At 36.2% G+C, this 17,946-nt stretch overlaps 1 protein-coding gene across 5 annotated transcripts in view; it reads left to right on the top strand.

The window, feature by feature from the left end:
* The window catches only part of LOC131073169 (kinesin-like protein KIN-7C, mitochondrial), a 344,338-nt gene that overhangs the window by 306,180 nt on the left and 20,212 nt on the right, over positions 1-17,946 (top strand). For 4 of the 5 annotated variants that reach the window (XM_058009569.2, XM_058009570.2, XM_058009567.2 and 1 more), the window contains one exon: positions 6,508-6,640. In XM_058009569.2, the coding sequence (XP_057865552.2) occupies positions 6,508-6,582 (75 nt within the window). In that variant the 3' untranslated portion in view covers positions 6,583-6,640. Of the gene's footprint in view, positions 1-6,507; positions 6,641-12,407; positions 12,506-17,946 lie in introns of all 5 variants that reach the window. The other variant, XM_058009568.2, reaches the window with a different exon arrangement.

The following is a 17,946-nucleotide window of genomic DNA, read 5'->3' as shown; positions in this document are numbered from 1 at the left end:
AGTATGCACCTAAAGTCTACCATCAATGTCCTTTCCCCTTCAAACAATTCTTCGGATTCGTCTCTCTCAGGGCTGCTTCTCCCTTCATTCAATGGTTGACCCATTATCATTGTGTCATGTAGTAGACTCCAGTCATTCCCAGGTTTAACTCGGCAACGGCGCCATATGTTTGCCCTCTGGGCGAACAATTTAATGCATGCAAACAGAATACATAACAAAGAATAGTAATGCCATAGATTTTAGATAAACACAGTCATAATATATTAAGTCACAATGTATATCAATTGCTAGCCAATAGAAAAGATACCATTCCATTCCTCATCGTAATAATGACAAGTTACATCACATGGTATATAAAGGTATCGAGGGGGTGCGAGGGACAACCGTCGCACCCGTAACTACCTACCCTCGGTTACATCACTAAACAAAGTACTTCCTAATTGCCTAATTACTTATTATTCCCGTACGTACAATATGCCACCAACACATGATATATCACACAACTAAGAAATATACAGAAATTAATTGAGGCAGAGAAATTAACAAACAAGAACTTTCTTTTATTGATCAAAACAAGAATTAAATGAAAAATGAAAAATCAAAGAGGATGAAAAAAGGCCAGATCAAATCACACCCTTTCTGTTTGGAAAGTTGATTTACATGCTACAATATTGGAAATTCTTAAATAACTTTAATCATAACATCTACTTTTTAATATTAATTAAGTGGATTTGTTATTGATATGTAACAAAGAGTGATTTCATTTAGAGGCTCTAAAACCAAACCTTCTTTTTTTTTTCTCATTGGTAAATAAGATCAATTACAATATCCAGCACTCTATGTAAGCCCAAAAGGCTGCATTAATTGTTATTTTTCACAACAACACCTTTTTCAAGTTGATAGTCCTTGGACAGCTGGTAGATAAAAGCGTACTAAGAAACCTAGACTTAGAACAACAGTAAGTAGCACCAAGTACTCAATGGCAGCATTTAAGTATTACTGAAGTCTGAAACAAAGCAAAAGATTGCATGAGTTATATGAGCTCCATTAAGGCTGAATTAGATACTTTCCTAGAAAGAAGATAATTGTGTTAGAATCTTCCTAATGTTGTCAATGCAACAAAAATGATTCAATAGAGGAACCCCTTGAGGGATAGGGTCCTAATGAAAGTTGAGACCATTGTGATGGATAGCCTGATTAAAAGCCAAGTAATGTCCCTACTCTAGTCAGCATCAGTTGCTAATGGGTTAGTCTATTATTTGGACTCTTGTAGGCTAGCATGTTTGGATAGAGAGTCTCAAAGGCAGTTCCACTTCTTCAGTTCAGTCTTGGTTTCAGTTTTAGGCCTTTGCTATTAGTGTATGGGCTTAGTAGAGGAACTTACTATTTATATTAAGTCAATCTGGCAGTAGTGCTATTTTTAGTCAGGGCACCTAGACACATGGGGGTTATACAGTGTTGACCCCAGCTTCAGACGGCTCGACAAAAGATTGAATATTGAGGGAGATATTAATATTTTAGTGGTTAAGTTATTTAATTAACTTTTATGGATATTATAAAGTCACAAAGTGACTTTATACAAATTAAAAGCCACTTAAAAATTATAAAGTAACTTTAAAAATCACTTAATTAAAAAAGTTTGCCCAACTTCATTTTAGAACTATGTAAAGTAATAAAAATACATTTAATGTATTTTAAATAGCAATTGGGCGTACTTTCTTGGAATTCATGCCATTTGGGATTATAAGGGGAAAAAGAAATTTAAACTCCATTATTGTTGATTATTTGAAATAGCTTGGTTTTGCTCTGTAGATTTTCTAAGACAAGGGTTTCAGAGGGTTTGCTATTAAAGAACGAAAATTCTTCATAGATTTGTGATTTTGAGGCTGTGAAAGATCAACTGAATTATTGCAACTGAGAGGGCTTCATTCAGGAGTCTTACTGTGCTACATCAGAAGTTATTTCCTTCAGTTATTTGCAGATTTTTGTGAGAATTTGCCAAGATCTATAGTCCAATTGATAGCACAAACGAGAGAAATAGATTTAATAAGAATAAACTATTTTCTAATCAAGATGCAAATACTGATCAACTAGATCATTCAAAATTATTACATACAATGTAGATGAGCCTGCTTATAAAGGCAAGGCCATATGGATATGTGAGCACACAACCATGACATGTGGCTCGATGATAAACAAGGGTAGGTAGGGGTAGGTAGGAGAAATAATAAAATATTCCACAAGAGGTGGATCACCCACCGAAGGTGGAATGTAACAACAAGATAAGACCACAAAAGGTGGAATTTATCCAACATACATCATTCCTATGTGCACACTTTCCCAAGTGTCTCATATCCAAACTACTATGAAATGCATTATTGTAGTAAACTTAAGTAAGGTGTAATCATATCCTATATGAATAAATAATTACACCAACACCCCCCTTAAGTGCAACTTAGGGGAATGCACTTAAGATAACAATGCAAGATGGGTCCTGGCTACGAGGCCATGTTAGGTACCCATTTACAAATGCAAATGCACGAAAACCAATGCAATCTTTCACAAACAGAGAGAGAAAAACCCAATGGGAAAAAACTCCCCCCCATAAGAAAGAAGAAGAGAGACCAAGTAGCCCCCCTCAATGTAGAATCTCCTACAAAGATGGTCCAATGAAGTTGACCAAAATACCTCCCCATTACGAAGAAAGAGAGCCAATGCTACACCAATAATGTCAAAGTGTGACAAAACCAAGTACCAATGTCGATGACAATGAATCACTCACTGCAACAAAATGAAGATCAGGCATGGAGACAACCTACTTTGGGCACCACGTGGATAATCAAATGGTAGAAATACTGGTACAACCAAAGTCTCACAGGAGCCATGCACAAATGTGTACAATCTAAGTCTCAACGGGAGCCATGCACCAAGTCTCACAAGGAAACAGACAGATGAGCACCAATGGAAGATGTACTCAATCCAAATACTTTCTCAACAAGAGAATAAAGGTCTCACATGAATATTTCTAATCTACATGTACAAGAGGATTACATCAAATATGTCATCATTGACAAGATACAAAGAGATGTGGCACTTTATGATAGTGCGAGTACAATGATCATGCAAGAGCATACAACATAACATTGCAAATATGGAAATGTGAAGATGACGCCACCAAAGAAGCCCTGTAGAATACTGCAGAAAATGTCCCTCCGATTGGAATGTCGCCAAGAGATATAAAGGAGCAACTGACCCCCCCTCCCCCCCTTGACTGCCATTTGAAAGTGCTACAAAACAAGAATGAAGGTGGACAAAAAAATTGTGTTCCCAATTTTGCTTATTATATGAAAATTTTGTTTTTAAAAGATTTAGAAAATCTTAATAAAAACATTATTAAATGCCCAAAATTTAAAAAACTTTATTAAAAACCAATAAAGAAGAAAAACACACAATTATTTTTATTTTAAATTTAGATTTAAAAAACTTTATTATAAATAAATAAAGAAAAGTATTTTTTTTATTTTCAACATTTAAAAAAAAATACATATTAAAAAATTTATTACAAAACAATAATTAAAATAAAAACTAAAAAATTTATTACAAAACAATAATTAAAATAAAAACCTTTTTAAAAAAACTAAAGACCCCTACGGGCCCCCACAAGTGTCTCTGTGGGCCGCAGGGATCTGCAGTACCCGCAAGTCCACCTGCGGGGCCGCAGGTATCTGCGATACCCCGAGCTGCAGTACACTGCGGTTACCCGCAATGCCTGCAGGCAATAAAGGCCCAAAAATTTATTTTTTATTTTTTCAAAAACTTGCAAACAATAAAATGCCCCCCCTAAAATATTTAATAAAATTCTCTTCTTTTTTTTGAAAAAACAAAAAAAAACAAAAAATTTAAATTTAAAAAAAAATCAACCTGTATGCAAGTCCATACGACCGCCCAGGGGAGGGGATTATTTTTTTACTTCGGGGTGATGAGCTCCAATTTGGATGAATAGACAAGAGATCTTGAGGTTTTTGGGCCTTTTGAGTGCAATGGCGATGACAAATTGTGCCAAAAATGCTCCAAAATTGCAAATCGCTCCTGGGACAAGTCACCACCCTCCACCTTCAAACGGCTCTAAATTTGGCCTCGGATGTCGGATTTGGACAAAACAAAAGGTGCTTTGGACTTTCTCGAACCTCCTCAATCCAATGGTGGCCTCAGATTTGATCCAGCAAGCTCCAATAATAACCTACAATAGAAAGCTACAAAATGCAAAGCCCCAAATTACATCAAATTTCTCTCAATTGGCAAACCAATGGCATTCCAATGGCTCTGATACCATGTGAGAATTTGCCAAGATCTAGAGTCCAATTGATAGCACAAAAGAGAGACAAATAGATTTGATAAGAATAAACTGTTTTTTAATCAAGATGCAAATACTGATCAACTAGATCATTCAAAATTATTACATACAATGTAGATGAGCTTGCTTATAAAGGCAAGGCCATATGGATATGTGAGCACACAATCATGACATGTGGCTCAATGAGAAACAAGGGTAGGTAGGGGTAGGTAGGAGAAATAATAAAATATTCCACAAGAGGTGGATCATCCATCGAAGGTGGAATTTAACAACAAGATAAGACCACAAAAGGTGGAATTTCTCCTACATACATCATCCTTATGTGTTACACTTCCCCAAGTGTCTCATATCCAAACTACTATGAAATGCATTATCCTAAGTAAACTTAAGTAAGGTGTAATTATATCCTATATGAATAAATAATTACACCAACAATTTTGAATTAAAAAAAGGGGCATTCAAGTTTAGACGTCCCAATTGCAACATATTTAATTCAATAAGCGAGTCGTACTATCCTTTCTTGTTGGTCGTACAGTTTCCAGCTTGGCACGTGGGTTCCAGAAATGGGCCTCTTATTTTGTATTCTAGTTGCACCATTCCCAACGCCTAGGCTATTCAGCCAATTCCATCAACTTTCTAGCCTAGAGAAATCACATTCTAGACTTGTACACTCATTTTGGCAGTTTCCTAGTTTTGGCTGGCAAACTTCAGAATTCTTTATTTAAAACAAGCTGAGGACCTCTGGGTATGCAATTAGCATTAGAATTACTTGTAGCAGTTACCTTATTCATAATATAGTTGCAGTTGCTCATTATTTCTTATCTATTCAGTTTTATGTGCAATCCTTGCCTAGCACACTTGTTATTTTTTTGCTTAAAATTCTTCAAAACCTTTGAAAATACAAAAACAAGACAGCATTTGCATCAATAGAAGAGTTAGAACCAGTAGGGTTCTTACACAACTGCTTCCTTTCATTTGATCCTTGATTAGTCCTTTGCAGCATAGCTTCAGCTAACTTTCTTTTCTGGTGATTGTGCACAAGTAAATTTAGGGCATTTTTGTTGTTGCCTTGTGCAATTTGGGTGCAGCAACTGCTTTTTCTACCAGTTAATATGATTGAGGAGCACTGCAATGCATTGTTGCAGAAGGGCTCTGTCAGCCCCTTTCTCCTCCATTTTAAAGGCCGGACCAGCCAAATCATCATTAATGTTGGATGCTGAAATCATTAATGATGAGTTGGTGTCAATGAATTTGGGCTTCAATTAGAAGTATTTCTATGATTTGTTGAGTTGGCAAAGAAATAGTGGGAATCCATTTCAAGGGAGTTTTAATGGTAGGAATGGTGGTTTTAGACAGAGTGTCCATGGCTAATTCAAGTGGGCTAAGCTTAGCTATCCGAGTGCTGCATCTAGAAGTGAAGATTTTAGAGGAGTAAATGCCCTTCTTACCATATTTCTTAAAATGAGTAAAAGAAGTTGAGGAAGAAACAAATATAATACTTGGTTTTTGAACAGAAATGCTCACATATTACCTTCATGCACTTCCACAATAGCCAGTTCTTTGCCTTTGGTGATATGGATTAAAGGTATCATCCCATCATCTTCTTTCACAAGGCTAGGGACCTGCTGTGAATTATTCATTTTGTTGTTATGGACCTTCTTATTTTCCTTCCTGGAATTTCATTTGTAACTCTGCAGAGTTTTGAAACATGTAATTAAATAAGTGCATATGTAGCGATCTACCTCTCCGCTCATAGCGTTCAGGAAAGAGGAGCATATCAATCACTATGTTGTTCCCCTCTCAATTGGATTGGATCAGGAATACTACACTAGTGAATAAATGATGGATAATCTCATATTCAGTTGGTACTTAAATAGGCATGGACCCATTATGGATCTGATAAATAATGTTTTTTGTCTAAACTATAGAAAAATTAGGAATAGGACTTTCTTCTACAGCACTATTGTACTTATGAACACTGGCTATAAAATAGAGTTTTTCAAGAAATAGAAACCAAGAATTTCCTTAACAATTTTATGGTAAAGATTTCTTGTACTACTGATTTTATTCTGTATAAAATTTTATGTTCAGTCTTAAATAGGTGGTGATTTTAACCCATGTAAAATTTTATCTTGTGACGGGCTCAAATACAGGAATATATTGGAAAGGAAAATGAACATGATTTGCAAGTTATTGTCAACAAGGAGGAAACTAGCAGTCATGTTTAAAAAGTCTCTCTCCAATGACAAGAAGCTATTGCTTTGTTTCCCTGCAGACATATACAATGTAAGTTCATGTTTTGTTTTTCCAATATATTTGTTTAACATTATGAAAAAACATTGAATATAGTTGTTTGCATGCAATATGATAAAAACCTTTAGTCTTAGAGTTTTATTGCAGTTTCAGATTTATTTTAACTTTCTTTCATTCCTGAGTTTCTTTCTTTTGGGTGTGGTAAATGGTATATTACCTTATTCTTGGAAAAGGTTTGAATTATAAATATAAAATTAGGGAATTTATATCAACAACCTCTTAGAGAGTCAAAAGCAAGGAGCTGAGTAAAAAATAATCTTAAAGATTTTTGCACTTTAAAAAAAATAATAATTAAAAGAAGGCATGCTAGTCAGTTAAGCCTTACAAAAAAATCTCATTAAGGAGTGGAGAACAGCTAAATGCATGGCAAAAAGAATAGAAAATTTAGAGACAAAAGAGAGCTTAAGGATTAGGGCTTACAAAAGGAATGTAATTATAAGTGGGATACAACATTAGAAAGAAATTCAGATATGTAATAAATTATCCCCATAGGTGAGTGTGAAAAATTTTGTAACTTGATAACCAAAAGTGCCATGATGGTAGGTCTGATGCAGTTTAGAGTGAGTCCTCCAAGGATTTGTGCAAACTAAATGTTTTCTCATTCCTTGATGGATGGGTGAGTGGTACCTGAGCTAATAAGAGTTGTAATGGGGGCCCCACATTTTTTATATCCTTATTTTAGAGAGTCCAATGAAGAGTCACATGCAGGGACTAAGGTTTGTAGAAAGATGCTATTCATTTATTTCCCTTAGTTGCAACTTGAACTTGCCTTTGAGAGTGTTGAGTAGCATGATTCTTGGCATTGGCTTATTGGGTGTTTCCATAATTATCTCAAAAGTGTAAGATCCCCAACTCTATTCCTGCCCTGAATTCTGAGTTTAGGTTTGAATGATAGTCTTTGTCCAGCATATGCAAATAGGTGAGTGAATTTTTATTGATAGTCTTTGTCCAGCATATGAAAACTCAGAATTCTGATTTTATTACCAACAATTTACAAATTCAAAGAAATAACTATTTATGACATCCAAAGCCAAAGTTGGCCTACCAGGTGTCCCACGCTAGCCTAGATGAACTTATTTTATTGCTGGAAGTGATGCAGTGAACAATACTGGAGCCTCCAAGTGCTATTAATTGCTCCAAAGTTATTTATTTACTTCACTAATAATTATCTAAAACAAATAAATGAATAAATGGCAAATCTGATGCAAATTCTCCAAGGTTGCTAGGCAAGACCCCCAAATTCTGGCAATTTTCCTCAATGAGATTCTTGTGGAGCCTTTATGTGCTAAAATATCTCTGAAAAACTTGATGATTTGCTAATGTTTAATGCTGACAATGAATTCTAAAGCAAAACCCAACACTAAAACCCTCCAATTTATTTATTCTGATGTTCCAGGCAAGATGAGGGGTACGGCCTACTATAGAAGGTACGGCCTGCAATAATTAATACTTATTTTGCTGGGAATGTCTTATAATCTGTCCAGATCTTCTATTGCTATCTCAGACTTGCTGCAAATGTATTAGTTCCTCAATATTTTAGCCCCCAATGGCCTGAAAGAGGTTCCTTTCTATGCTGCAAGTGTGTGGGTTTACATCCAAACACTGTAAATGATTGAGAATTTTTGTTTCCAACTTGAAATCCAACCGAAGTTTTCTGTTGCAGACCTCTCCAATGATGAAAGTGTGTAAAAAATGAATCAAGGATGATGAAAAATGACCTCCAAATGCCTTTTAGAAGGCTCCAAACCCTAGGTCGTCACTTTTAGGGTTTCTATGGTTTCACTTTATCTAATGTCCCCTTCTCAGCAGTAATCAATTCAGTTGGCCATTAGCCTATTCCAGAGACCCGTAGGCTAGTCGAGAGCAGAAATTAGGGTTTCCTACTTCTAGGAGGATGTTCCGGCGTTTTGGTGGCTTGCATGTTGGAGTTTCACAGTTTTGATTTTGGATCTCTTCTGGGTTTTCTGGGAGCTTCGCAATGATGGTACATGCATAGCAAATAGTGGAGTTTGGTAAACTTACTATTTTTAGTAAGTGGGGGCGAGGACAGCTCATTTCTTTGGATTTTTTTGGGTTTTCAGAGAGCTTCGCGATGGTGTGACATAGGAGCTCATATAGAATGTTCTGGTGCGCATCAACCTCCTTAATTGTAGATCAATGTTGTTGCTGATGAGCCTCACCCAATTGATTGCATTCTTGCCATGAGTAATAGTTTCAATGAAGTAGAACATCCAGTCTTCATAATATGAAGCCTCAAGGGCACCCACCAATCGGTGGAGTAAGGTGATAAAGTCTCTGAATTCGTCATGGAAGTCCACTATATGTAGTTTGTCGGGCCATCTGCTTCTTCCACCTCTACTCTTCTTCAACCAAAACTTGTCGATGATCTTTGCACAAGCATCTAGATCATTATCATAGGCAGACTTACCTCCTTCCAGGCTTATGTAGACCATGTCTTTAGGCTCGGGTAGATGAAATGTTTCACTGATTGCTGTCTTCGAGAGATATGTAAGCATTGTTCCATCCTTCGCTACTATCCTTCTTGAGGGAGAGTCATAATGTTTGGCACATTCCACAATTAGCTCATAGCATTGCACCGTGGGAGGAAAGCCAGCTGCATTTATGATCCCACTTTCAATCATCTTCTTGGCTGTAGCAGTAGGTTCACTTACATATGATGGATTTCGGAACTTCTTGGTGTCGAACTTCCCGAGATTGGTATCTCCTACTTTGCTCCAATGTGAAGTGATCCTACTCTCGAATGTGCCGCTCTTCAAATCTTCCTTGATGAGTGCATGATGAGTCATGGTTTTGTTCGGTTTAGGAGCTTCCATCTCTTACCTACGAGAGATATGTAAGTTAGGATAGTAGTGAAATATTGATTTAATGAGGCCTGTAAGATAGCTATTAAATGAATCTTGCATCTCAATAAATGTGAATGATTTGCTCTTCTAGATGAATTAGGGAGATCTAATTCACCTTAACAAAATCACTTTCAGACCCAAATCAGACCTGTCCCTGACTTTATATCAGTCTAAATGGTGCACTTACTTCTGATTTGAATTCAAAATATGATCAGCAATCTGACTATTAATGTCCAGAAATTCGTTATCTTTCAAATTCGCCTTAATTTCTTGCTATTGAAGGATGAAATTCACCCTCTAATCTACTAAAGTTCGCCCTTGTAATGATGAGGTCGCTGATCTTTTGGTGTGAATTTGCTGTTAATAATGATAAATTCGCTTCCTTGCTGCTAAAGTTCACAAATCTGCTCTTGAGTTTCACTGATTAGGGAGATGAATTTGCTTTGATTGGTGTTTAAAATGAATACTTGCTCTCCTCCTTATAGGCGATCAAGGAAAGGGTGGTGTCTTTTCCACATTAGGCCGACTTGGTTAAATTAAAACAATAAAAAATCTCTCAAGCTGGCCGACTTACCTATTTGAATTTTGACTTTTATTAATGTTGGATTAGTGCATCAAGGAAATTCGCTCATCTCCCTTATTTCTTGAAGTTCACTCATCTATAGCAAATCTTGAAGTTCGCTCATCTAGGCTAATTTGTGAAATCCGTTTAAGACATTGATTCTTAGGTGCTTGGACATTGACTTCCCTTTAATCATGAAATTTGCTCATGTGTATTGATCATTGAAGTTCGCTCATGTTCATCAAATCTTGAAGTTCGCTCATCCTTAGCGAACAGCGAATTTTGAAGTTCACTCACATCATTGAATTTGTGAAGTTTGTTTCAAATTGAATTAATTCAAGGTAGAAACTTTCAAATTTCCTTCTTTCTTTCATCATGAATTTCGCTCATCCACCTCAATCCTTGAAGCTCGCTCATATCCCTCAAGTCATGAAGTTCGCTCATGTACCTTGATTTGTGAAGTCGCTCACCTACCTTGATTTGTGAAGTCGCTCATTTACCTTGATTCTCGAAGTTTACTCATCCTCAAAATGTAAAATTCGCTCATATACCTCAACTTTTGAAGTTTGCTCATGTAGGGTAAAACATGAAGTTCGCTGAGGTAGTCCAATTTATGAAGCTTGATCATTTGGGCTGATTGGTAAAGTTCATTTCCAATCGAATCAACTCAAGACAAATGCTTTCAAATCTCTCTCACTCTTCCATGATGAATTCCGCTCATCCACCTTAATCCTTGAAGTTCGCTGATCTAGGCTATTTTATGGAGTTCACTCATGTGGGCTGATTTGTGAAGTTCACTCATATATCCTCAAACCTAAAGTAAACCTCATGAGGACTTGGAGATGAAGTAGATTTGCAAAATGAGCTTATCTTCAATCATTTTATTGCATTTTGATTCAATCTTTAGACTTTCTCATTCAAACATTCATACTCAAACAAGGCACTCAAGGGAAATTCACTCTCTTCATTCCCAACATGAAGTTCGCTCATATACCCTAATTCTTGAAGTCAGCTGCCCTATAACCAAACCTGAAGTGTTCTCTCTTAAGGCTTTAACGTGAAGTTAAGGTTTTGGGGGCTTGGAGAATGAAGTGAATTGAAATCAAATATTGTCTATCTGCTTGTAATGTCCCCATTTTTCTAGCCTCTTATGAAGTTTTAGCCTTTTGTTTAAGTGGAGCGATAAGGAGAAATAATTAATTAATTTCTTATAAAGTATTGAAATAAATTAAAAATTAAAAGGGGTGACTTTATATTTAATTAATTAATTAATTAGTGACTTAAAATAAAATAATTAATTATAAAGTCAATAAAATGAAATAATATTATTTCTAGAATCCTCTAGAAGTTTATGAGACGTATGGAGAAAAAAGATAAATAGAGGATGAGCCTCATTGTAAGATCATTGGAGAATGGATTTGGATTGGATGAACTGACTGATGCGTTGCATTAGTTGAATCTCTGAGGATGCAAACCTTCAGCAGATTGATAGAAGGGTTGGACGGAACCCTAGTTCTTCATCTTGGGAGTGGATTCATGATGGAATTTACATCAGCACCTAATTTGTGAAGTCTTCTTTCGAAGACAAATTTGCAGCTGAGAGTGGAGGATAAGTCAGTCCTTCATATTGTGCTTATCAAGTTTTGTTTCATATCTATGGTAGATGGGGTTCATGGAATTATCAGATTTTCAGATTAAGGGCACATAGTATATCAATTTTGATTGGAGCAGTGAGGCGATTTTATTGGAGAACATTTTGAAGAGGATTTGTGAGTTTGCTGTTGTAAGTTGCAGGTCTGAAGACAAATTCGTATTTTACATCCTTACCCACGATTTGGGTCAGACCTCACCATTAAGTCATCAAACCTTTCCACTAAGGCCAGAAATATCTTTGGAGGAGTTAGCTGATGCTGTTGGAAACAGTTTGAAGGTGTTTGTGGAGGGGTTAAGTGCCATATCAGTCTGAAATTAAAATCGTGCCAGTCAGCCCAAACCCTCGATTTTGCCTCTATACCTTATTTGAGCATTAAAAGATTACCTTGAAGGACAGCGCTGGCATCAAGGGTCTAGGGCAATTCTTTGGAGGCAAATTTGAAGGTTGTTTGAGAAGGTATCAGTGACAAACAAGGTCTGAAGATAAATTTGTATCAGACATCCATACCCAGCAAATTGGTTCATAACTTTACATCTTGGCATCAAAATTCTTCAAAGGAGATAGCGACACACTCGAGGGTTGAAGACGAACTTTTTAGGAGGGAAGATTGATGGTTAACTGCTGATCATCATTAATAACAGACCACTTTTATTGCTGCAGGGGCGATTTTGGAATTAGGTTGATTTGCCAACTTGGAGGCATCAAAATACTCAATATTGCTTTCTCTCTCACACATCAACTTGGGCGATTTATTTCAGGTTCTCTTTTGACATAGTTTCAATAAGTTTTCAATGTTATATGAGTGAATTTTTGCTGCCATTAATACTCAGTAAATTCTGAGTCATGCTTCAATTGTAAGCTAAGTTTTGGGCCATTGCTTGATATTGTAATCAGTCAATTATCTATAATTAAAGGGAGGAATAAGGTTGCATTTATTCCTTATGTTGTGGCTTCAATCTCTTTGATGCATACGAACTGTTTGATAAAATGATAGTCATCTGTTGATGCACATTCTTACTATTTCAGTCATGTATATGCATTGGAAGGGTCAAATAGAAGTTGTTCATGTATTGTGCTTCTAGTTCAAACACTATTGAGGTCATTTTGCAATCTTTATTGGTGCTGTGGTGTCAATAACATGCATTGTATCAGACTGAAACTCAAACCAGCAGATTGTGACTTGTAAGTAAAGTGTTAGACAATATTCCTTGCGTTAAAAACAACCATTTCTACACCTATATGAGAAGGGGATATTACACTGCTCATCACCTTGCTTCATTTTCTCCATTTAAACTTACAAGATAAGGCTTCCTGAAACAACTTCGGTTGAGCTCACGATTGACTCACATGACATTTAGATCCTATGAACTTACTCATTTCACCTGCAAGAGGGAGAGAGACTGGATTTAAGAGCCTATGACTTAAAAAAAAGCGGGGTCCCCATCTTGATGGGGCGATGTGTGAAATGGTAACAGTACGGCCAGCCAATGCCAAGAACAAACAACAATAACTCCCACAACTCTCCTCCAATTTGCATATAATTCTGTCTTGATAGGTTGCTAGTTCATCTACATCTGATATGAATTGGAGCACATACTCCTCCATCTACTCAATAAAGCGCAATAGACTACACTCCAAAAAGGCAAAGAACTTGGTGTTTGTGCATTCTAAATTGTGACTCCAAGGAGTCACAAAGAAAATTCCTACAAAGAAGGGGAGACAAAGAAATGGGATATCGAGCCAGAGTATACTAAGTTGGATGCTTCAATTTCCAACCTTGTTGCACTTGGAGTTGATGATGACTATGAGCCACCTAGTGAGCATGAGAGCGCTAATGTCAGTGTCAGTGCTAGTGCCATTGTTAGTGGCAGTATTTGTGATTCTTCTAATTTACCACAGCATATGGAGGATGATATTTTTGGTGACTCATATGATATTTGATCAATGATGGCTGATTGTTGACACTTGACATTATTATTTTGAACTAAAACTTTAATATATATCATGACAATCAAGTTTTGACTATTAATATGCTAGTGTATTTTGCCATGTTATTTGACTATTAGTATAGTGGTGTATTTTGAACTTAATTACTGCTACAAATATGTATATATTTTTATTTTTTATAAGTTTTTGTACGGACAAACCCAACCTACCCCCCAAAAAAGAATTTGTCCGAACCCACATACCAAACCCTTGAACCCAAACCTAAGCCCAAAGTGGAACTGGCAACCTTGTAGATCTGATATAAATGGCTACTTATACTACTGGGACAGAACTGTAACTATCTTACTTTGATTTCTTACCATCAATAAATTTTGGAATATCTCCAATGATTACCTCAAGGCTGCACTTTCTTCACTCACCAATTCCTCTAGTTGGCATAAAAAACACGTGCGACTCTTACAACAATACATAAATCTGAACATGAAGAACTCTGTAAATGAATGTGATTGTCTGCACCTTCAATTGGAAAGTTTCTTGTAATCAGTCCTATTCATGCTGCACCTAGCAGTGAAATAGCCAATAACCTATATAATGGAGCAGATAGGGTTTGGCATATAAATCCTTCAAGAAATGACTGCAACTCCCCTTTAAAAACCCAGACGCCTTCCTCAGTGGCTGCAATAAGCTAACAATATTGGTGGGTACAGTAGCAGCACTATAGTGGTCATTGTAGCAGGTAAACCCTTGTGCCTTTTTTTCTCCAGATACCCTCTATAATTTTCTAAATACCAAGAAAATCTATGATTTGGAAACAAAAATGCAAACTTGGAAATATTATTTCAACACAATTCTCCACAAAACAACATATGACACAAATCTTCAAACTTGAACATTCAGCTCCAATGTCAATAATGTGTGAATCCACCCGTATTGGCTAGGGAAGATCTTTCACTCCCAAAACCAATATTTGCCGTAGGTTCTTTGTCTTAGGACTGTTGTTGAACAAACCCACTCAACCTCAAAAACTAGGGTTTCGAGAAAAATATCAAATGCTAAGAATGAATCAATGAGTCTCTTTCAGCCTCTTTTATAACCCTCTATGGAACTTTCCGGAAATTATATTTTAAAGTCACTTGTAAATAATAATATCTTTTGCTCCATAAAGTGACTTTATTTTTTTCTCTTTACTTTTCCAACACTTTAGTCACTTGAAATTAACCTTATTAAATAATCTATGTCACCCCAAGTTTTCAGGACGGGGACAACAAGGGACGGCGGGACAAGTTTCCGGGACGCCAAATTTTTTTGCCAGTTTTGGGGATGGTGGGGGGATGGCAAAGGGGACGGCTATATAAAATATAGGGAAAATTTTAAATATATAGGTAAATTTTAAATGTTCATATGAAAAATAGATAAAGCATGTATATATACATAATATTCATATGAAAACATGGATAAAGCATGTATATGTACATTATAGAACCTTAACATATCACATTTGTGCTCAGAATTCATTGTCAATACTTGATATGCATTCATAATTCAGAACTCGTTGTCAATACTCAATATGCATTCATAATTGAAAATTCATTGTCAATATGCCAGCACTTGTTTGCATGTAGTTCACTGTTTCTTTCTGGTTAGAGGATATTTTGATAGTCTTCCATTACTATTATGACCTATAATCTCTTCTATTTGCACTACAAAGTTTTGGGAGTTTGTAAAATTCATTACCAAGCTATTATTCATATTTCTGAGTGCTTTTGGCTATGATTCAGACCTGTTTACCTTTCATATCAATGAAAAGTCCAATATTGCAGACCTACAACCATGTTTTTACGCACTACCGAGTTCTAAGTGTTTGTGAAATTTATTACCAGGCTGCTGTTCATTATTTCTAAGTGCTTTTGGAAGTGATTCAGACATGTTTACCAATCATATGAGTGAAAATTCAGTTTTATAAACCTGTAATAAAATTAAAGAATGTTTTTTTTGAGCATTTGAGTCTTTAATTTTTTTAAATGTGCTGGGAAAAGGGGGATGGCTGGCCGTCCCCAGGATAGTTAGGGGACGTCCCCTGGCCGTCCCCAAGTCCCCGAAATGTCCCTGGTATAGGGACAGGGGATTTTAGCCTGGGGACGCATCCCCATAACGTAGTAAATAATTAATATAAGCTGTCTTTTAATTTTGCTTTTTCAACAATTTGACTTTCAATTATTTCCTGTACCTCCAATCAAAGTTGCAAAAAATACAATTATAGTTCGAAAGTGAATTCTATATGCACCAATGTACTCAAAAGCTCACCGATGATCCAACATAAAAGAATTGATACTTTCCAAAGATAGAATATTCCTCCAAGAAGTTTTGAATGCATCTAGAATAACAAAGTTGGCCTTGGAAAGCATCAATGTATTCATCATGATCCCATATACACAACACAATTAATTGAACTCCATTCTAAAAAGGTTGGAGCTCTCCAAGAAAGCTGGAGCTTTCAAAGATGTTGGAATGACCAAAAATGGGGACATTACGCATCATGGGATATAGGATTAGGAAGCACCTCCTTCATATTATCATCTAACAAATTTGTGAAGACCTAAATAGAATCATGGAGATGGATCTCCTCATCCTCACTAATTTGGTTAAAAGGTTCCACACAAGCATTTGCTACATGAGGATCAACAAACCCAACTAGAGATGAATTCACTATCACTTCCTTAGTGTCATCATAAGAATCAATGTCATAAGGTTTTGAAAAACATTTAGGGATGACACTAAGAATAGATTGAATTGCATTCACCTCTAGACTAATTAAGTCATATGTATAAGAATTTGCATGTGAAATACAAGAATATGATAACCCAATTCATTTTCGTAACATGAATCACCTAATCAAGAATATATGAATGAGATAAGGCATACATTGGTTGGTTATTGCTAACAAGATTTGGATCAACTGTGTATTGAGTAAATCAAGTGTTGGTAATCAAGTTCGTTTGATCAAAAGTGGGAAAGTACTTTGTACCATGTCTCTAAGGCGTAATTTGTTGTTATCCACAATAATTGTCTCTCTACAAGCATCCACCAAGAGTTTGCACCCCTAGTGCTTGTCTCAACAAATTGCAGTCAAGGGATCAAGGACATGAATCAAGAGTGGCTGGATTACTCAAAACAAAAGGATATGTAAATCAATTGAACATCTTGTGGAATCCAAAATTAAAGGTTTGAATGGACTCATTGAGCTCACATCTTGCACTTTTAAAGTGTTGGATAGATTCTCTTAGGTCAATGATCTCTCTGAATTGTCTTACAAAGATACTTTCCAATTCCACCCTTGAATGGATCGAATTAAGTGTGAGGTTGAGTGCAATGAATGGGCATCATCCTCTCAAGAGTGGCTGGATTACTCAAAACAAAAGGATATGTAAATCAATTGAACATCTTATGGAATCCAAGATTAAAGGTTTGAATGGACTCATTGAGTTCACATCTTGCACTTTTAAAGTGTTGGATGGATTCTCTTAGGTCAATGATCTCTCTGAATTGTCTTACAAAGATACTTTCCAATTCCACCTTTGAATGGATCAAATTAAGTGTGAGGTTGAGTGCAATGAGTGGGCATCATCCTCTCAAGAGTGGCTGGATTACTCAAAACAAAAGGATATGTAAATCAATTGAAAATCTTGTGGAATCCAATTAAGATTAAAGGTTTGAATGGACTCATTGAGCTCACATCTTGCACTTTTAAAGTGTTGGATAGATTCTCTTAGGTCAATGATCTCTTTGAATTGTCTTACAAAGATACTTTCCAATTCCACGCTTGAATGGATCGAATTAAGTGTGAGGTTGAGTGCAATGAATGGGTATCATCCTCTCAAGAGTGGCTGGATTACTCAAAACAAAAGGATATGTAAATTAATTGAACATCTTGTGGAATCCAAGATTAAAGGTTTGAATGGACTCATTGAGCTCACATCTTGCACTTTTAAGTGTTGGATAGATTCTCTTAGGTCAATGATCTCTCTGAATTGTCTTACAAAGATACTTTCCAATTCCACCCTTGAATGGATCGAATTAAGTGTGAGGTTGAGTGCAATGAATGGGCATCATCCTCTGGGATGAAGGGAAAAATCTGCAAGCTATGTCCTCATGAATAACACCTACAAATGCTGAAGTGTTATTAAATGCTCTTACATGTTCTTATTCAGTCCTTTTACCTTTTGGAATGTATTTAGCAAGATACCTATCAACA

The sequence above is a fragment of the Cryptomeria japonica genome, chromosome 1, assembly GCF_030272615.1.
Source record: "Cryptomeria japonica chromosome 1, Sugi_1.0, whole genome shotgun sequence".
Lineage (NCBI taxonomy): Eukaryota > Viridiplantae > Streptophyta > Pinopsida > Cupressales > Cupressaceae > Cryptomeria > Cryptomeria japonica.
This window is presented reverse-complemented; position numbering and strand designations above follow the sequence as displayed.